This window comes from Camelus ferus, chromosome 8, assembly GCF_009834535.1.
Source record: "Camelus ferus isolate YT-003-E chromosome 8, BCGSAC_Cfer_1.0, whole genome shotgun sequence".
Lineage (NCBI taxonomy): Eukaryota > Metazoa > Chordata > Mammalia > Artiodactyla > Camelidae > Camelus > Camelus ferus.
In genome coordinates this window covers 41,943,183-41,965,971 of record NC_045703.1, presented here as the reverse complement: position 1 = coordinate 41,965,971, position 22,789 = coordinate 41,943,183, and the positions used below count along the sequence as shown (strand labels likewise).

Below are 22,789 nucleotides of genomic sequence, written 5' to 3'. Positions count from 1 at the left end.
GGTTAAGCATCATTTCTCTCCAGAGTTCTTTCTTGAACACCACTTTGGTCTAAAGTGGATCTTTCTCTTGCAATTCTCTCATAACACCCTGTTAATTCTCCTCATAACAAACACCCAAATTTCCACTGACACATGCATGTATGTGTTTCTTTGTTTAATGTCCTTGTGAAAGGTAATCTCCACAAGAGCAAGACCCACATTTGTTGTGTTCAGTGCACAATCCTCTGGGCTTAACAGGTGCAGGCACAGACGGTCTGTTTGAGATTTAAGCAATGTGTACGTTTCTCCTCGTAACACAATAATATATTGCAAATCCAAGGATAAACATTGTGTGACTCTAATAAAGTCTTATATTTGATTAAGTCAAAGAACCGGGAGTTCTCTTAAGTATCTACTTGTATCAGATAATATAAAAACCAAATTCAAAATTAGAGAAAGATTTTCCTATGCATTAAAAATAAATAAGAAGGTAAAGATTATATATATTAGGTTTATAACTCAACCAGTTTTATAATTGTAAGTGTTCAATGACCTGTTAAGATAGTGCAAATTGCACATAAAGATGAAATATATGTGTGTTTATAACTAATTCTTAGATTTTAAAAATCCAGATCCTCTTATAAAAGAAAAATTGCTTGCATATATATAACATGCATGTATTACTCATTTTTACATTTAAAATGCATCTACTCTTATAAAAGAAAAAAAAACTTGAAATCCTGATTATATAAGCTCAGAGTCGTGGTTTAAAAAATTAAATTTCTCTCATTATCTGGTGAAAGCAGTTGATTTCGCAAAGTAAAAGGAAATACTCCCCCACTTAAAAAAAAAAAAGGTGGAGCCATTGAAATGGAGATGGCTCAGTCCCCAATGACCTCACCAGCATCTGCTTCAATTACCTTCTGAAAATGAAATAACCAAATTACTGTTCAGCTTTCTGCTGTGCTAACAAAGTTAATCTGAAATTCAAAATTCATCTGCTTTAAATTATATATAATGCAACTTCTAAACCAAAATCCCTTCTAGCTCTAAATTGTGAAGAATAAGCACCAAGGCTGTCATCATCAACAGTAACACATTGTCACATACACAAAAAATTTAATGGAATAATTAATGACTTAGCTCAAATCATTCATGACAGTAACTTGATTCAAATCATGCCACCTATTCAAAAGTGAGATCAATTAATTTTGAATCTTTTCTGCTTGATGCAACAGGTATGTTCTTGAACATGTATGTGCAAACTGTATTTTAAATGCCATAGAGTGATTTAGACACACAATTAGGTTTCATGGTTTTCTTTTTTTAAGGATAGAAAAGAATATTTTAAGCATGAAAAACTGGCCTCTAATTTAACTGTTTCCTAAGTTCACATGATCATAGTTTGGCCATCTCGTTTGTCAAGTATTACATAAATACATCAATAAATACCATTTTTAAATTTTGACGTAATCCAGTCTTGTTCTCTGGTTCTCCTATATGTACTTCATGCTCTCTGTTCACAACTAAACAAATCTTGTCTCAAAACCACCCAGCCACATTTCTCATTTCAGTCCATGACACATCCGCCTCAAAGTCACCTTGGATTCTTCTTCAAGTGAAATTAGTTGCATGGTTTTAGTAACAGAACTATTAAGGAAAGCTCTCTTCTTAGCGCCCCCCACCTTCTGCCTCAGCAGCTGTTCGATCCTGTCTTGCTCTGGGGAAGAGACCCAGGAGGTCCCCCAATTCAACTTACACCTTCCTTCCTTGCCCCTCGGACCCGCAGATGCATGCTCTGTGGTGCTGACTCGTCTGTCTGTTTTACTTGGTGCTGAATCACATCTGTAAACCACAAGCCACCCTACGTCTTGCTCAGTCTCATTAAACCTGGCCCACTGTCCTTTTCAATACTGTTCCCATTTATGCGTGAGAAGCAAAAAGCTAAAACACGTAGGCAGGGCTGCTGCGTGTTCACTGGTACAATATACCACAAAAGGAGAGCAAGAAAAAGGGGACATTAATGATTTTGTTTATGCAAACTTTATTTAAAATGGTAAATGAAGGAAGAGGGAAGTGAAAATTCATGAAAACAGGCCCTGTGGCTTAAGCAAGCACGAGGCCTTCACCTTTACAACAGAAGGAAACGTGGGAGAGTTTCACCTGTTAGGGCCTCCAACTCTGAATCTAGAGAGGAAATAACAGGGGGATTCTTATTATAGCCCCAAATACAGAGCAAGGTCAGGAAATTGCTGGCTTTTCTGTTGGTAATGTAGGGACTTACAAAGTTTCCCTGAGATTCCCTCGCTTGTTCCAAAGTTCCAAACAGTTCCTTTACACTGAAAATCAGACACTATCGGTTTAGTACGTAAACACATTTAAGTATTTTGTCATTTAGATCAGTGAGTCACACCTATCCTTGTATGGGTAACTGACAAGGTTCTACAAAATTCAATTCCATATACCTGAATGCAGAATACAACCTGATGATTAGGAGCATGGACTGCGAGGCCAGGCGCACCCAGAGCGTGAGTCCTGGGTCTGCCACTTGATATGTGACGTTGGGCAAACTACATAACATCTATGATACGGCTTAGCATCTCTGTCTGTAATTAGGACGATAACAGGGTAATTATGAGATTACACAAGTACACAAATCAATCTCTGTTACAGAGTAAATGTTCAACCAACGCTAATTATCATTCACAGGGAATGGCTGTTGGGTGCAGGGCATGGAGCTAAGACTCTGAGGAATATAAAAATGAAAGAGAACTGATAATAAATAATACAGGCAAATAAGGCAGAGATGAGAGTGCTACTGGGTGTATCCAAAGACAGGCTGTGTCAAAGGCCCCAAGAAAAGGCATAAGGGAGCCTAGCAATGTCTTAGGTCCAGGGGCAAGGGGTGGGGGGCACAGAGAGTTGTGTGTGGGTGGTGGTGAAGGATTAAATGAAACAGCGTCAGGAGACAGTCACAAGACGCTCAAGGAGACAGCGTCACAACTGAAGATGGGTTTGCCAGAGTCATGGGTCTGACATCACTGTAGATAAAAAGAGGAAAGCAAAGAGCTGTTTTCTGTATAATGAAAGCAAAGTTCTGAGGGGGCAAAGAGTATAGAATATCAAAGTGGGAGATAAAGACAGACAGGTAGGAATGAACCATATTGTGCAGAACCTCAAATTCCAGAGAAGCAGGGTGCAGAAGGGACATGTGAAGTGTGCTGCAGGGAGACTAACCTGGGAGGATGTGTGGGAGGGATGTGCAATTAGCATCTGACTTAAGAGTTAGAGGAAGTGAAGATTGTTGGAATTTTCAGATATGAATCTGAGCTGGGGGAAGAAGAAAGGGGTATCTCTACTAAAATCACCAACAGCTGGACCACAAGTACAAGTTATAAACTTTCAGAGCTGTGAGCACAAAGCACTTCCTGGTTCAGAATTTGATTTTCTCTTGTTGAAGAGTTGTTGTCCCAACAACAGTGAAAGGTTTCAAACACATGTGACAGACCTATCTCGACCCAGCAGTGCCAAGTTCAAGTCCAAACTCAGGAGTTAGTTCAGCTGAAGTCTTTCTTGACTGTCAGCAACAACATGAAAGAAGGAGGGAGGAGTCTTAAATGCACTTTGTTCTTTTCTGTCTTGGAGTCAGATCTTGAGTATCTCAACGAAGGCTGTGACCAGAGCATATTTATGGACATGTTTCAAGGGATAAATAAACCCCCTGAAATTACACAAAATTTATGCCTATATATTTATTCTTACTTTTTTCTCATTTTCTCACTTATTCCTGGATTCCTTATTTAGGTAGCATGCTTTTATATTAAAATTCATTAATGCTTATTTTTTCAGTAGCGCTTATTCCAAAGACTTTATATATCTTAATTCAGTCAATCCTCTCAACAATCTTATAAAATCAGTATTATTATTCTTCTTCTCATTTTAGAGAAAACTACACAGCCCTGCAGCTTGTAAGTAGTTCTATAGAGAAGAAACCCATGGGAGGCCCCAAAGCAGAAGATGCCCAAGCTTCCTGACCATAGTAGTTCCACCTGGTGGTTTTGCTGAAACTTCCTTGGGTCTTGTTCCAGGATCTGGGGCAGTCCAGATCAGCAAGGTATCTCAGGTTAAGCAGAGGTGCGCTTGTCATTCATCCTTAAAATCAGCTTTACAGGGACCCATTACACTGTACTGTAGGAAGGTATATTTATACAACAAGTATTTTATGTATAGCTGTCTTTGAACAATTGGTTAATTTGTGTTTGATCAACTGTCAAAGAAATTTGTTTTTCAATAAGGGAAAAAAACCTCAATCCCAGTATATTAACCACCAAAGAATCCGCTAAATCAATGAGTCATTTTTTGATCATGGCCTGGCCTACAATAAAAAAAAAATATTTAATTGTGATTCAATATATACACCCTTATAAATATTTAAAACAAAATTTTCATGAAATATTATTTATTCTGACTATAGATAACACATTTCTATTCAGTCTAGCTCAGTCCAGACTAATCTATTCTATTCCATTCCATTAAAACAATGCTGGTTCCTATCCACTAAATAGATTTCATGACACACCAATGGGTTAGTAACCTACAGCTTGAAAAGCAGTATTCTACATAGAATTAAATCAGGTAACTCTACCTGTTCTTTAAAAATAAAGCAAAAAGCATGAGTCTAACTGTTAATGGCTAAATGTTTCTATGTCTTGTTTTTAATCTGTTAAAAAAAAAAAAAGTTAATGATTTCCTGAAAGCATTAGCAGGTCAAACTTGGCCATCCATGTTTTTCCCAATAACGAATGATAAGCAAGATGTAAATAAATATTCTCTTAAGAGCAGCCTGATCTGAACTCAATCAAGAAAACAGGAAACATAAGCCTTAAACAATATTACAGCTCATGCATGAGTTTAATTGGTAACCAGTAATATTTTCAAATAAGGTGTATGCAGTTTTTTTTTTTATAGGAAATGGTCTTAAAATATTCTTAAGTATTTTTAAGATTAAAAAATTTCCAAATACTAAAAAAATTTATAGTGGTAGAAATTAAGATTCATAAACCAGTTACACCCTACATTAAAGAAGCTGTTCTAAATAAATTTCCTCAGTCTGTCAGTTGGTCAAAAAAATATTTAACACTTGTTATAGGTCAACCAGTATTTAACAAAGCACAGGGAAAGATCACTGAACTATAGCCAAGTCCCTTCCCTTCAGATGGCCCATTTGCAGGGAGAATGACTGTAAACACATAAACAAGGAAGTAAGGGCTAAGAAGGTCACACACAAGAGGGCTCTTGGGTGGGGCTGTGGATCACTACAGGCCTGTGTCCCCGACAGCACCAACAGCCCTGTAGGCTGGCACTTAGCAGGTAAAATTAGATACGGTTTCCAATAGAGTCAACTAGAACATTTTACTTCCAAATCTGTATACAACTTTCCCGGCTTACCACATTATGATGCTAAGAATATGTTCTAATCTCCCACTCAGACAAAGTAAAACTTAATGCTCAGTGCAATTTAGAGTGAGATAACACGGAATAAAGAAAAATAATCAGACAAAGCAGATTCAGGGATTCAGGGCTCAGATCCTCCATTTAAAGGCTACGTGACTGGAGACAAGTTTTTTAACCTTTGAACTATAGATATGTCATCTGCATTTATATCTACTCAGAGGACCATGGTGAGGTTAAAGTGAGGGAATGCACAAGAAAGCACTTTATAAAGTATCATAAAGCTGTTATTATTAACTTTCATTATAATCAGTAAGCATAGTAAAACTGAGAAGATAAGAGATTAACCAAATATTAAGAAAGTGTAGAGTTAACATGTACCAAGCACTTAAAATGGTTCTATTTGCTTTTCATATGTCAACTCAATTAAAGTCTGCAATATGGCACTATCTGAATCTAACAGCTGGTAATAATAAGCTTTTTCCTCAAATCTGGGACATACTAAGTTTCTCCTCCAATGGTTCTTGGCCAGCAGGAAAAAAACAGCGTAGAGACTGTTAATTAAAGGAAGGGCAAGAGTTCACATCACACCACTCCACCCATGTCACATCTGCATCCCTAGATACCACAAAGAGATGGCTCTTTCCTAAGGTTCAAAGACTGCCTCCATGGGGCTAGAGCAGGGTGCACTCCCTGTGTCCTCGGCAGTGCTTGGATTAACCAGCCAGACCCAGCCAGGTGACACCTTCTACTGGATCCTAGACTCTGTACTTGACCAAGAGAGCAAGCTGAGATTTTCTGTCCAAATGTATTTCTGCATTCATTTCTGTTACAGGCTACTACTCTTTAGACAAGATGCAATCCTAGGGTATAAAATGGACCACTGTAATGCAAAAGCTTGCCTTCCACAGGTGGAGTATACATACTGCATGTCTCCTACTGCCTTGATTCCTTAATACTCTGCCATTGACCATATTATGGATGGATAAAGTTGACGAGACATGGTTTGTGGGAAATCTTCAAGTTATAACCGAATTGTTTTTAGAAAAGATCACTTATAAATTAGATCTTTAGACTTCAGGATGCATTTCTGCACATTAACTTACAGTGGTATCAATTAATGTTAAACTGTCAGGACCACCCACAGAAATCTAATCAACCCACAATGTGAGTGGCAGCAGGTCAGGTAACCTGTGTTCTACGGGCCCCATTATGCCACTGAGTTGCCACTTGGGCCCGGGCAGCATCCAGAGCATAGTCGTTGGAGGAGGAAAGGGCTGGTTCAAATGCTGCCTCATGCACCTGCTACATAATTTCACTGAAGTTATTCTGCCCCTTTGAGTCTAAATTTCCACAGCAGACAAATCATATTTAGGGATGAAAATTTTTATATATGAGAGGCTTGGTATGAAAATAATTTGGACCAGTTCTCCTAACCTTTTTCACAACAGAAGATGCACAGAATGAGGAAAATATTTACACTGTGCTCTGGGGTAAGATGCTGCTCACTGCTAAAGGAGACCAGCCCAGGTGTCTGGGCTGAGGTCTGAGGGCTGAGGCGTGTCTCTGGCATGAGACATGAGACTGTGTCAGGCGACACCAGTGGTGAGGTTCTGATGAGCAGTGCCCTCGTATGGGACCAACCCATCACCAACACTTCCTCCTCACGGACCTAGGGTCAAACTGATAAATAAAAGTGTGCCATAGATTTCTCAAGGCCCTTTGGACTACATAAATTCCCTTTCTGACATTCCAGAACCTAACAGTGGTCATTACAATGTACCTTTGGGAAACTGTATAATTGCACTTTGGACTGTTGTAATTGCTCCCTCGTCCCTGATCTGTCTGAACAGCAGCAGCCCATGGGAAGGGAGTGGTGTATCAAGATGAGGATTCTTTTGTTTGTTTTTTTGGGACGGAGGTAATTAGGTTTATTTATTTACTTTAATGGAGGTGCTGGCGATTGAACTCAGGACCTCATGCATGCTAAGCACACACTCTACCACTGAACTACACCCTCCCTCAAGATGAGAATTCTTTTGGGTGAAGATGAAGGTACAGGTAGACACAGAAGCAAGGTCAGGAATGATGTGTCTTTAAAGAAAAGATTCTTTACTCACTGTGCCAGGCACCCTATATGTTACCTCAGCCTTCACAGGTTTTGTTTGGTTTTGCTTGAATGAGAGCTACACAATTTACTATGCATACTTAATAAAAGGGCTACCCAGTGGGTTCAAGTATCAGACTCCAGATCCTCCCCGCTGAAGAAGGGGGTTAAACCTCAGTCAGCGTGGACAAATGGATGAGACCCGGGCCAGCTCTAGTCCTCCTTGCTGTGTCTCATTCGGGCTCCCTGGTCTGGGCTGAGGAGCTTCCTTCTTCAATACCATCTCATTAGTGGGTTGTTATCAGCCACCCTCAATGACTGAAGACATGCAGGGTGAAATTTAGAAAACTTGGCCAAGGTTATCCACTGGAGTGATTTTCAAACACCAAGTGTTCTGTTGATGGGTCAGAGGACCAAGGCTGAGGAACTGCCAGGGCAGAGGATGGGGCTGGAAGGGGGAGGTGTCAGGGGAGTGGAGACATGAGCTAAGGTGGGTTCCACACTCTACCTCCTTCGGGGTTTGTGAGGCGATGAGGTGAAAAGAAAAACCATCCCCCTCCTTTTTGCCTACCACACGCTCTGGAGGGGTGGGTGAGACAAGAGAGCAGGCACAGCAGCAGCCGTCCTGCGCCTCCTGACAGTGGGGAAGTGTGGGAGGGGCAGCAGGTCCCAGGGACCTGCGTGAACCACAGTCTCCCGACGAGTCTCCAGCACTCAGGGTCTACTCACAGGCCCTCTCAGATCTTGTCACAGGGGGGAAAGTAAATCTAGAAAACACCACTTTGGGTTAACTAAAAATTTTATTTTTTGATACCCTAAATTAACCCGATCCTAAAAAACATGTTTTTAAAGAATTTTCAAACACAAACACCAAGAGCACAAAGGGACCTACACAAAAACCACTAAAAGGGTTCTAAATTCTGCAGAAGCCAAATAATGTCACAGTGGGTGTGGAATAAGAGAGCCCTTGTGGAACCACTTTACAAAAAAGAAACACCTGCATTCTAAACTCTGGGGGAAGGATGCAGCAGGGCCATGATGAATCATGATCCCTCCAGAGGAGAGTACACAAAGTATCATTTGCTTTAATGCTTCAGTTTTTCATTTGATTTCAAGACCTGTCAAGTATCAAGGAATTAATACGCATACATATAATATACTAATTTTGTTTATGCAAATTATTTGCGAAAGCATGGGGAAATGTCTCATGACTCATTCGATCTGGAATGAACAACTGGTACAAAACACTGAAGATGCAGAAAACCATGTGGGCCCGGGCCAGGAGATCCTGAGAAGTCCTTAGGGCTTACCCAGAACAGGTTTGCCTAGCAGTGATGCTCATTCACACTTCCACTTGGAGCTACACAGGCATGCTTCAAGATAAATTATAGGAAAGCAAGTAAAAGTATAGGGTGACTCTCAAATCACTAATTTCAACCCAAAATTATTACAACAGGGTCTTTTAAACTTAACTTTGCTTTGATGTTAACTTCAGAGAGAGAGAGAGAACCATCAACAAAGGGAGTGGATAAAGGATTATTTACTAAACACAATCATACAATGTTTATGAAAGCACAGGGTAAAACAGTGCACCAAGGAAACAGGCTATTTAACTACTCAGAAGGGAAAAGGGATGGGGTGAGGAGACGAGCCTAAGAGCAATTTTTAGGATCTCTGATACATACTTTGGTAGCTTGCAGAATCAAGGCGAACCTTCCTCTGGCTCTCCTCCGCACACTGGCAGAGGTTTGTGCAACATGGTGTGGCCGTATCCATGTGGCCTTAGTCTTGGCCTGACTTTATACTCCTCCCCGGAGATCTTGCTTGCACTGCCCGTATTCACACTCCAGAGCAAACTTCCCTAGATTGTCAGAAACTGGCTTTCAAGCAGGTCCTATTGGTAATCCCACTTTATGGAATTCCACAGCTTAGTCAGAGGCATCTGAAAAGACTTATAACTTTGGCTGCCTCTTTTCTGATGATGAAGAGTTTTGTTTCTTTTTGCTTTCAACAGCTTGACCATTTTGAGCTGCAACTGCATTAAAACAGCCAAACTGCAGGTTTGTCTGTTCTGTCTCTCTCTCATTTCCTACTAACTGATGACTCTGATTTACTATTTAATGGTACCACCGCTTGTTGACCTTGTCCTGCCATCTCTGTGCTCCTAAGGTCACAATCCATTTTTGGATATGTTTGTCTTTTTCATTGTTAGAATACTTTTCACAAGTGGTCAAGACAAGCATGACAATTAAATTTTGTATTTCTGAATTGAAAAAATTATGCTGTTCTTTCAGAAGTTTCATCTTGTATTCTCAGTTTCAGGGGCTCCCCTCACTCTACATCTTAGGAACAAGACGTGGTTAATTTTGAGCAGCTTGTTCATGAACCACAGTCACTCTTACTGTTGGCATCAGTTTGGATGCTGACTGAGAAGGCACCATGGCTTCTGAAAGCACCACATACAGCATCCATAGGCCAAAAAAAAGAACCTTGACCTAAACTCACATCTTATATAAAAATTAACTTAAGATGGATTGACTTAAATATGCAACATAACACTGTTAAATGTTTAGGAAAAAAATGAAAGAAAATCTTCAGGACCTAGGGCTGGGCAAAAGCACAATCCTTAAAAGGTAAAACAGATTGAATCACATCAAAATTAAAACCTTTTGCTTTGCAAAAGACTCTGTTAAGAAACTGAAAAGAAAAGCCACAGACTGAAAGACAATATTGGTAAGCCATGTATCAAAGAACTAGTATCTAGAATTTATACAGATCTCTCAAAACTGAATAAGGAAACAACCCAATTAGAACACAGGCAAAAGACATGAAAAGACATTGCACTGAGGAAGACAGATGGCTAACAAGCACATGAAAAGATGTTCAACTTCATTAGTCATTAAAGAAATGCAGATTAAAACCACAATGAGATATCACTGCTCACCTATCACAATGGTTAAAACAAAAAATAGTGGCAATACCAAATGCTGATAAGGATGCCAAGAAACTGGATCATTTAACAGACTGCTGATGGGAAGGAATGGAAAATGGTACAGCCACTCTGGAGAAGAGTCTGGAAGAGTTTCTTACAAAATTAAACATATATTTATCATTTCACTCAGCCGCTCTTTTGGGCATTTTTCCCAGATAAATTAAACCTGATACCCTCAAAAAAAACACTTTCACACAAATGATCCTAGCTTTATGTCTAATAGTCCTAAACTGGAAACAACTCAAATATCCTTCAATGGGTGAATGGTTAAAAAACTGTGAAACACCCATATCTTGGGAATACTACTTAGTAACAAAAAGGAACAAACTATTGATTTATGCAACATCTTGGGCAGCTCTCAAGTGCTGTTTTCTGAAGGTTTGTGTTCCCCCAAAATTCATATGTTGAAATCTAACACCCAATGTGATAGTATTAGGAGGTGGAGAAGGCCTTTGGAAGGTGATTAGGTCATGAGGGCAGAACCTTCATGAAGGGGCTGAAGGCACTTATAAAAGATGAGAAAGTCTGAGAAAGCTCCTTGCCCCTTTCACCATGTGAGGTGACAGTAAGAAGATGGCCTTTTATGAACCAGGACTTGGGTTCTCAACAGTAACAGAACCTGACCATGCTGGCACCCTGATCTTGGACTTCCAGCCTCCAGAACTGTGAGAAATAACATTTTGTTGTTCATAAACCATTCAGTCTGTGGTATTTTGTTACAGCAGTCCAAATAAACTAAGATATCAAGGGAATTGAACTAAGTGAAAAAAATCTAATCTCAAAAGGTTAGATACTGCGTGATTCCATTTATATAATATTTTTGAAATGATCAATTATAGACATGGAGAACAGATTAGTGGTTGTCAGGAATGACGGGCAGAAGGAAAGAGGTGAATGTGGCTACAAAAGGGTAGCATGTGGGCTCTTTTTGATGGAATTGTTTGTATCGTGATCGTGATAGTGGCCATACAAATCTACACGTGATAAAACTGAATAGAACTAAATTCACACACACCTGCATACACAAATGAGTGCTTGTAAACCGAGTGAAATCTGAATAAGGTTAGTGGATTGTATCAACATCAATTTCCTAGTTGTGATATTTATTATACGATAGTTACATAAGGTGGGAAACTGGGTGAACGGTATAAGGTATCTCTGTATTATTTCTTAGAACTACATGTGTATCTACAATTATCTCAAAATAAACATTTTTAAAAGGCATTATATAGTTCTTACTTATTCTAAGTGTCCTACCTTTTTAATGTTTCACTCATTAGATGCCTAAGTTCTTCCCTCCCCAAACAATCTTGGTCCTAATCGCAGAAAACGGTTCATTACAATTAGTTTAACTCTTGCTTTCTAAAAACTCTTATTCATGGTTTCCTATTATCAAGTGAAACATGCTCTTTGGACATAACCCTACATTTGAATACTGACTCTCATACTGCAAGAAATGGACAAAATATTTACTGAGTTACCTCACAGATAAAATAGGGGGAAAACCTATCTCACAAGTTTATTGCAAAGATAAAGACAATAATAAATCAAGTACTTGGCACATAGTAGTTCCTTAAATGTTCATTACCTTCTTTTTCCCAGGAATAATTTAAAACCTAGCTTAATTTCTGGATAAAAACATCAACAAAAAAACTTTGGTTTTCAGTTTCCAAGACTTGTATGTGGAAAATAGAAAATGTATCTTTAAAGAGCATAGATTGGGGGTTGGGGATATGATGAGGCTGAATTCAGTTCACAAGAAATATTCCAATTTAGGAGATTATAATGACCATTTTAAGTGAATGCTCTCACTCTGAGTTTGAAAACATTCCAGCCATCAAAATGATTCATAAATGTTTTTGGTGTACCATGCATGGTATTACGATTAGTAGTGGCTGCCATATAGATGTTTAAATCTGTAAAGAGTAACCAATTATAAGTAGATTGCTTCTATTCAGATACCAACTTGTGTATACATGTTGGATGAGTTCAAGCTTTAAAAATGCCAGGGACTCCAATGATACAATTTCATCCATTCCATTTACCTACAAAAACACTTTTCAGTGATAGACTCCCCACCAGGTAGTAAGTTTTAAATATGTCACAGATTTTTAGTTATAGCTCAACCAATTAAGCCACAGAACAGCAGGAACTAAATATTCAGGATTTAAAATTCAATGCAGGTTGCTAAACACGGGATTCTGAGCAATCTGCAGTTCAATGCTTAAGGACCGCTAGATTCCCTGAGCAGCACTGGCCTGAGAGAACCGTCAAAGATACAGAAGAACCAAATGTTATTTCTCTAGTATCAACAAGAAAAAGGATGAAACAAAGTATATTGAACTTCTATCGGTTACCTGCTCTGATTATGAACAGTCACAAATCACAAAATGCCAAGTAACACTCAAGGACAAAGTCCTCTCAAACATTTTTTTTTAAGCACTGATACAATTTTGCAAAGCGAATGCTTACCGAGCAAAATAACTTTGTTTCCGTTCCTTCTTCTCTTCCTTGGTATCCATAATATGCAATCAAAAGTGCAAAGTATTTGGAAAAGTTCTTTTTAATTAATGAGTCATAACCCTGTAAAAAAAAAATAACAAAGTGACTGTCAATTAAGAAGTTTATAATGGCCAGTATGAAGAATGAAGCAGACCTACATGGTCCCAACAAATGGAAGATAAACTTTAACCCGTAAGCAGCCACATGAGTCATATACAAAATACAAATGTCTTTGCAGGAAAGAGGGGACGACAATTAGAACAGAGGTGGTAAACTGTAAAATAAAAAGTGGCTGGAAAAATAAACCGAAGTATCTTCCTCATAATTAACGATTCTTTCAAAATGTGCCAAAATGAAAACCACTGACTTCGGAGGATTTTAGACTAGATATGCAGAAGCTATTTGTTTTTAATTTTTAATTCATAATCACTCTTTTCAAGTCATTAACGATGAAGGTGTCTCACATATAATGATGAAAAATGGATCACTTAAGTGTTTTACAAGAATGTTCTTTCTTTAAAAAATAAAAGTAACATTAGTGTTCTGTTTTATTTTCAGAAACATGCCAGCAAGTACATCCCACTTGAGCACATGTGGAAATGAAATTACAGGCGTCAGGAAGCTGTTCTCCAGATTGGCCTTCCATGCTTGCCCCTGCCTCCTCTCCTCTCCCCCTCTGCAAGCCTCACCTCTGTTTCCCAGGAGCAACCTGGTTTAAACCTATAATAAGAGGTTGTCTCCAGATCAGTCTTTCCTTAAATACCCCTTTCATCATGCCACACTCTAGCTCAAAAAGCCCCAATGTCTTACTGCCCGATTCACTCATCTAAGCTTTCTGCAGAGCATTATCCTTTCCTAAAATCTGTCTTTTCACCCTGAATGAGTCTCAAAGTAAAAGCAAAGAATGTTCATCAATCAAAATTATTTACTGATTTATTTCAACTCCATAAACAATTTAATTCACAATACAAATTACAGGAAAGACACTGTGATAACGATCAGAGACCAAAGATAAATAAGACATGCCCTTCACCCTAGTGGAACCTACTGCCTCACAAAGACGACACTTAGGATGGCACGTCATGGGTGATACAAACCGCTAAGGAGAAAGCACAGAGCCCAGAGGAAGGACACTGAGCCTTAGGCAGGGCCCACCCCTTCAACCCCCACAGGCACCAAGATGTGAAGGGTGAGCGTGCAGGAAACGGGTCCAGCTTGCAGAAGAGCAAGGAGACACAGTGTTTCCCTGCTGCTCCAGGATTAAGTGTGGGAGCTGAGGATGAAGACATGGGCAGGATGAGGGTCATGGGAGACCTTCTACGTCCTGCTGAAGAGCAGGGACTTAATCCTAGCTATGTGATATGTGCTGCCACCCACTCCACTGGACCATGTCACACCATGTCACTAAGTGTCATGCTGACCCTGCAGCAGCGCTCCCAGCAGACAATACCAGAGGGAGGGAGGGAGTGTAATGCATGCAGATTACAGACGATGGATCCAAGAGGACTGAGAACAGGGTGAACAGACCTTTTGGAAAGAAATTACCGTAAAACTAGTTGAGAGAGGAGGGTCCACACTTAGGCCAGCAGTATCTGACGTAGGAAGAGGGCATATGAGTGTAAGTGGTATTTAGGAGGCAAATGAGTCCAGATTTGATGACTCATTCCACGTAGACAACATGGGAGACATGCCCTCCAAACTTCTGCTCTGGGGACTGGGTAGACTGTGATGCCACAGATACGACACAATCTATAAGAAGTGGGCATGTGTGTGGGATGGGGGGGGCAGAAACAGATGCCTTTGAGAGGCCCACTGGCTAGTCAGCTGTAGACATCCAGCAGATGTTTGACTTCGTCTAAAGCACAGGAGTGTGGTGAGGGCTAGAGAAAAATATTTAGAAATTATCAGCATATGGTTATAGTAAAGGGGGAAAAAAGGACAAAAACAGTATGATGACAACACCCTGCACGCATGACAACTACGCACAGGGCCCTGTGTGGAAACAATGGGGGCCCCGGTCTCAGCCCTTAGCGGTTCACCTCCGTGTCCCTGACATGGGCGCTGCCCTCAAGGAACTCACCAACCAGTAGGGAAAATAAGATGTGTGCCGATAACTAAAACGTAGGGTTAGTAACTTGAAGCTGTCCAAAGAATAACACCAAGAGCCCAGAAGACACAAGGTTCAGTTCTGGCTGAGGGGACAAAGTAAACCTGTCAGGGTGGTGAGGATTCACTAGGTACAAGAGGACAAAGGGACAGCGTTCCAGAATGAGAGAACACCTGAGCATAGGCGCGAACCTGAAAAGGGCGAGACGCATCGGCGAGAGGGGCAGAGCGGCCCCCGGGCAGGGAAAGGGAGCTGACCGTGAGGCCTGCATCCAGAAGTCATTATCTCCACACATCAGCCACTCGTTCTCCTTCAAACCCCTACAACCACACTGTCAGTCAGGTATCCTCATTCCCCTAAACCGAGGCCAAGAGATAATAATTTGCCTGGTTCAACATTACCTGTTATGGTGGAGCAGAGATCTAAATCCAGTTTGGTGTATACTTCAATGCCTTTCAGTAACCTTTGGGGCCAGAAAGCATGTGGAGATGAGCTAGAAAAAGTCGTCTGGAATCAGCAGCATCCAATATCTCACCTAGATTCTTCAGGGTAAGACAAATGTACCTGGCCCTGGGGGAGGGGTCACTGAGGCCTCCACCAGGACCACCTCAGTAGAGCAGTGGGAACGGAAGCCACGCCTCCATGGCACAGGATAATGCTCATTCAAGAACTGAATGAAAGAAAGCAGGAAAAGAAAAGACACTGGCAGAGTGTCCAGCTCTCAAGAGCTCCATTTCACACTGTGGCCTGAACCCACTGGGCTCCTCCCCAACTCTGTACCTGAATCCTGACCCTTTCCCCAGGCTAAAGGTACCTTTGCTACATTCCTCCTCCTGACCGGATCTAGCACAAGGTCCAACTCTGCTTTAAAGCCTTCCCTGACCACTTGTGTGCCCTTCTCTCTTTTTTAAAGCTTATTTCACATGCCCTTATCACTCACTGCGAGGCATCAAATCGCACACTGCGCGACAATGCCACTTCACTTAGCCTCCTCAGGCCCGAACACACTGAAATTTCTTCAAGTCAAAAACCACTGTGTTTCACTTCCTTAGACTTCCCTAAATACCTAACACAGAACTAGGCAGAAAATCCACATAAAAGCCAAGCAAGGAACTAATCCAGTCTTGGGGATAAGGTCACTTATCTGGCAGACTGATACCAACCCAAGGACTCCTCCCAAAGTAAAAATTACTTGGATACCAGGAGCATAGGCTCAAGCCAGCATATCTTGAACTCTAGAAAGAATTAGAATCCTGGCATTCGGCCCTGTGCTGGGCCAGGTGGTTTATTTTAAAGTTCCTCTCCTGCGTGCCACCATATGTGATGATCTCTGTTTATTAGATTTCCCTTCATGAATAAAAATGAAGTCATAACAATCTAATTGGAAAATTTTTATATTGCAAGCTGAGCCAGAAACTAATATTTGGTTCTAGTGGAAAAATATTGACAAAAATAAGCACAAGAGAAAAAGATTAAATGATCCAAGAACTGACATCTGGTGTGGCTGTGTCTGCTTAGAACTGGCAGGGCTCCTTCTCCATTTTCTATTTGATAAATTAAAAATATCTTAATCTTTGGTTTCTTTACAATTTCTGGTAATTTATACATTTCTTAAACAAGACAGATGCAGCCCTTTCAGGTCTAGACACACCAACAGATTAACCAGAAAGAGATCAGCAAAGGATGCTATAAAAATGATTTGCACAGAGCACCACCCAGCAGCCTTCATGCTTCAGTGAAGAACCAGAGCTCCTTAAATCAGTCTCTAATGGGAACTACATTTTCCATTATAAGTGGTTATAATGGACTTTCTAAAAGCCCTTCTTTCATTTAACGTTGCCGTCTTCCTCACATCAATAAACCCCAGACTGGCCCAAACACTGAATTACAACAGTCTTCTGCATTTACGGTGTGTTACAGACCCAAAAGAACTTTATAAGGAAGCACAAGATGTATCTTCTATCTAAATATTTCTCTTTTGTGATCTTAAATCAGGATGGTCAATTTAAACATAAATCTGGTTCATCACTCAAAAAAAAAGCACATACAAACCCTTACTTCCTAAGCACTATGTTAAAGACAAAGTACTTTCCGTATTACCAGCAAATGCTTGATGTTCCCCATGATGTCACTTAGAAGGGATTGAAGGACAGAGTGATCAGAGACTCCCAAACTACATTGAACCGGTGTGGACCCACACAGCCCAGGGCGATTGCCTGGCTTCGCATCTAATGCACTGCAGCTCCTTGTCCATTCAGGTATAACCAGTCAGGACCAGAAAAACAGCAGAGCACCCATGATGCCTATCAATTGTTTTCCCAACAACATGTTTCCTTTACACAAATGAAATAATGACAAGAGCGTGCTTTGAGGCTTGGTCACACTAAATCTGGCCACATAAGCAACAGACCGAAATGTACCTTTCTACGCGGACATTCCCTCCTAGACAATACTTACAGAAACAAGCAACAAAACTTAATGGCCACAAAGAGCTAAAAAGTTAAGCCTGAATCAAGGTGATGATCAAAGGTGGGTCAATGGTCTACTACCTAAATGGGATGAAGCCAGTGGATAGCAAAATGAATGGAGACCCCGTCAGCTCTTATTCCATTCTTCTCTGCCTGGGGAATTGAAATTAGGCCTGGAAAGAATTAAATGTGGGTTTCAGTGCTCTCTTACCTAAGATGAGCAGAGAGATTTCATCAAAGTTCTCAGATACTCAAAATGAAGACCCATCTCTGGGCTAGACAGATCACTTTATAAATTCTCTCTAGGAAGAGAATGTGCAAATGAGATTTCTAAAATGTCATTGGCAGGGTCAGGAATTGTTGAAGATGTGGGAAGTGCCAAAAGCCTGACAAGAGGCAAACACACTTTAATTTCCAACAATAGAAAGAAAAGGGAATGTGCAAATTATACACTGGAGAACATCACATATTTGCCCAGCAAAACTTTAGACATGATAATTAAAGGCAAGTTGGCAAGGACTTAGAAGAGGAGGAGGTGAACACTAAGATCCAGAATGTTCACAGAAAACCAACCACTCAGCACAACAACAACAACAAGCAAGCGGATCCCCTGTTGAAGCATCTACCATAGGCCAAGTACTCTGCCGGAGATACAAAGATGAAGACAGCGTTCGTGGGCCAGGAAGCTCAGGTGGAACAGGCAACTGACACCCATCAGCTGGTAAGACAAATAGCAAGTGGTCTGATATTGGTGGGTACAAGGAACCACACAGCAAAGAGCGGAAGCAACTATTTTGTCAGCAGGGGAAGGAGGGTCAGGGAAACTCCACAGGTGATGCCAGAGCTGGACTATGAAGGAAGAACAGTAGTTTGATGCTGAATGCAAAAGAGACTGGTCTCATTAGGCAGAATGAGGATGTACAAGCCTTCGGGAGGGGACATGGGGCTCAGGGAGGCCTGAGTGGTTTGGTACGGTCGGAGCGGAGAGCTGGTAGAAGGGAGGAAGTCAAGGAATGGTGGCTTAACCCAACTATACTGACCTAATTTCCCTTTTAGACATAGTTACTATTCTAGTGCATCAAGCAAATGAGGTGAACACAGTGTAACCATACTTAAAGGTGCTTTGTAAGTTTCTCTTGATCTGCTTACCAATAAGATGGAGAAATGTGACATGGATGGAGTCTTCTATGATTAGATGGATTAAGGGAAGCACTGAAGCACTGTATCAAGAGGTAACTGCTGACCAGCTGACTGTCCTCAACCCGGAGCTGGGAGCTGGCTTCCTTCTCAACATGGAGGGAAGATGCTAACAGCTTAATGCAGTATTCATTCTTAAGACTTGTCCTCATCAGTAAATTGACCACTGACTTGAGTGAAAATAGGGCATTAGACTTTTGGAGGGATAAACAACATCCTGGATAACAACACTTGGATTCAGACAGATCTCAGCTGTGTGTACATGAGTTCAGGGTTCTCCATCTGGGCTCAACATAAGGGATTGATGCAAAGAGCTGCCTCCAGAGATAGCAGCTTCCTAATCTCCAAAGGTGACTGAGCACAAGCTGGACAACCACCTCGTGGGATGGCTGTAGACTAGCAGTTCTCAGCCTTATCAGAAACCAATACCCCTCACCTAAATAAATACGGTTGATCCTTGAACAACAGGGGTTTGAACTTCATGGGTCCACTTAGATTATTTTTCACTAAATACACTGTAACATCCACGATTCACAGTTTTGGAGAAACTCCATAATGGAGTTCCCACTATAAGTCATACACATTTTTTTAACTACATGGAGGGTCAGGGTCCCTAACCACCAAATTTTTCACTGGTCAACTGTATATAAATATCTCATTATGTACCCTTTATAATACTTAAATGAAGTTCATAGCTAATATAGTCTACTTGCCCACTTAATTTTATGAAGTTAATATAATGCCCCAAAGGAAAGTAACTGACAACAGGTAAATAAGTTCTCAGGTTTCAAAAATCAATACAATGTCAAAAGAAAAGTAGTTTATAACAGGTAAGTTATAAGTTACTAATTCATAATCATAAAGTAAATTCTCAGGCACAAGTTCATTGAAAGACACAATAAAATACTCAGATGCTTATATCAATCTATACAGGACAAGTTTAGCTACAGGTGAAATGAGATCAGAAACAATTTCACTATATATAGGAAAGTGAGAGAGCAGAGATGAGGGGATGGGACAGGGTGGGTAATGGGGCGTTGGGGGTGCACTGAACATTAGAATAAAAACTAGTGCTATAAATAATAACCAAACAGATATTTCTATACATGGTGATTTAGAACAAATTTCTTTTCTTTAGAATGTCCCAATAACCACTCACGTAGGTCGTACAGATGATAGGAAGCTTCCAAGAATAAGGGACAATTCTTCGTTGTCTAGGACTGTCCTGCTCATCGCAGGGCACTTGGCACCTCTGCTTGCCCCAACTAAATGCTACTGTCCCTCCCCAGTAACCATGCCCATCAAACGGCACCCTGGTGGGCTGATACTACACTCACCAAAAACCACTATTATAGAGGAAAGTCAAATTCTATGGATGAACTAATATTTTTAATTATTTTTCTAATTAAAAATTTCTAATTTCAAAAATTCCTTCAAAGCTGAGACTTTATAAACCCCACACACCTGAGTAGTTCTCTATTTTCAAGATTCTCTGTGCCTTACCTGACCAGCTCCTCTGACCCACGCTACTAAGGCAGAACCTTTAAGAAGGACAAGTGGGTTGGAATCCAGACTCCAGCATCTCCAAGCTATGCAGCCTTGGGGAAGTTACTCAGTTTCTCTAGCCCCCAGGTTCCTTATCTGTAAAAGGACTGGCATAGAGATTAAATGTGTCCAAAAGGTGTCTCTAGAGTCTAGTGCCCCATGGAACAGAAAATTCTCTCCACTGGGATTTCAATGAGCCCAGATGTTCCTGTGTTCATGAAAATTACGCCTGCCTTCATAAGCACCTGGAAAGCTAGATTCAAATTAGCCCCTAAACAAAAACATTATGTTGTGAACGAACTCAAGCCAGGCAGCCTGGTAAGTACAGAAATGACAGCAAGCAGCAACAGTGAAAACACTTATTGAACATTAACCATATGTACCAAATTTTGTGTTCAGTGCTATTACACATGCTGTTTAATCTTTTTTAACCATATGAGAGAATCCATATTCGCAATGCTTTTTAGACAAAGAATCTGAAGTTTAGAAAGGTTAAAAAGTGTATTCAAGGTCAAACAGCCATAAGAGTTGGGGCCAGGATGATTTGCTTTGTATGATGCCAAAGTCAGAACCACTAATAATGGCCTCTAATGCAAGGCACGGATAACACAGAACAAGAGCGCAGAATTTTCACATCAGTCACCTGGTTCTTCCTGTACTTATCCACCATTAAAAAGAACAAGAAGGTGAATACCAGTTTTCTGGTCAGCTGTCCTTTAGGACATCAATCCTGAACTGTATTCAGGTTAGTCATTACTATTGATCAATAAATGCACTACACTGAACATGTCCATGCAGTTAATAAATATTTATTGCATTGAACTAGATTTTTAAAGAGCTAACTGAAAAGCACATTACCTTAATTCACTAAATTAAGTGAATTACCTCTTAAGTTTTAAGAAGTAATGATATAACTTTGAATTGCCAGAAATATTTCTCTTAGCAGCTGGCAATTTTTTGTTTCTTTTGTTTTGAAAAGTCATCTTCTGCCAATCCACTTAGTTCCCCACTGAAAATGAAAACAGTAAATACAGAGAATCAGAATTTAAAAATGGAATTTTGACCTTTTAAAAAAAATTTCTTTATTAATTTGAAGCTACAAAACCCCCCTTTTTCTAGGGACTAAAACTGAAGGTCCTTTTTCGAACTAAAATTTTTGATTCTATAAAAATTCTACCAGGGGTCTTTAGTATATTGCATACATTCTCCCATTAATACTTATAAGGATATAATAATTCAGTTTTGAACAGTTTTCTACTCGTAAAGAAAGATAGATTAAAGGGGGGAAAATATGCAGGAAGTCATATAAAAAGTTATTGGAGACAATGAACACAGAGCAGTCTACTCTGCTGACCTCATATCTCAACCCTAAGAGAAAACCTTCCCTTTCTCACCATCAGTCCCCATTTACTGGGTGTCTGCTACACCCATATGATCGTCTCTACGTTCACCAGAGTTGAAAAACATCTGATGCCTGCATCCCCACCAAGGCGGTTTCTAGGGACAGCCCCTTCTACTGCTCCAGCACCACAAGATCACTTCAGATCATCTCCAAGGTGAATCTAAAGGTGGTAGGTTCCAAATGACATCAATAAATAAACAGGTGACATGGGAAGAAAAGTATGTCTTCAATCACTTCTGGAATTCATTTTAATATTATCAGACAGACCCACTGCTAAAATCCTAGGATCTCTGGCCTGTTTGATTTTCTTTGCAGACAAATCCCAAAAGGAATAAGCTCCACAGTCTTCTGGAGTCTCTCTCCACAGTACAGAACTCAAGCCTACTTCCCAAGGCCTTCCAGAGAACCAATATGAATCGCTTCCCCAGCTCCCTGTGCTCACAGCAAACGCCACCACTACTGCATAGGTTCTGGTCTTGCACCATGCCCCAGCTCCTTCAGTTTTAGGGTAGAAGTAAGTGTAAGCAGTGGTCACTACCACTACTTTATTATTATTATTATTGTTATTGTTACTATTATCATTATCATCGTCATTATTACTTGGTGAGAGTTATCTATTTGATGGATTTGAATTAGAGTTAATTGATGCAAATAGAAACAACAAAATTTGCCAGATGAAAGATATAATAAATGGAATGCCTTTCCAAAGAACACACAGTATATGGGCTGCAAACACTAGCTTCCAAGAATTAAATTTGAGTATCTTTTGACCCTATCAAGAGACGTAAAGTTCACTTTACCTGGTAAATTGCCATTTTGCTAAGCAAAAGCCACCTGTTTCTTTGTTCTCATGTGGATGGTACTGGCAGTTGAATGCATTTTCAAAATACACTGGCATACACTCATACTTGTAGAAATACAAAATAATTGAATTATCACTCTTTTTAACGTGTTTTCAGCATATTTATTTACATGGCAAGTACAGATGGCAATAAACAATTTATATTTACTCCAAAATAGTGTGTCATCACATACTGAC

At 40.2% G+C, this 22,789-nt stretch overlaps 1 protein-coding gene across 8 annotated transcripts in view; it reads right to left on the bottom strand.

Annotated features, from left to right (window-relative positions):
• NCOA7 (nuclear receptor coactivator 7) overlaps nt 1-22,789 on the bottom strand; it is a 130,639-nt gene that overhangs the window by 96,262 nt on the left and 11,588 nt on the right. For all 8 annotated transcript variants that reach the window (XR_004321976.1, XM_032484827.1, XM_032484829.1 and 5 more), the window contains one exon: nt 13,002-13,112. Coding sequence is in view for 7 of the 8 variants with exons in the window: in XM_032484827.1 (XP_032340718.1) it covers nt 13,002-13,051 (50 nt within the window). In the remaining variant the exon portion in view is untranslated. The remainder of the gene's footprint in view (nt 1-13,001; nt 13,113-22,789) is intronic.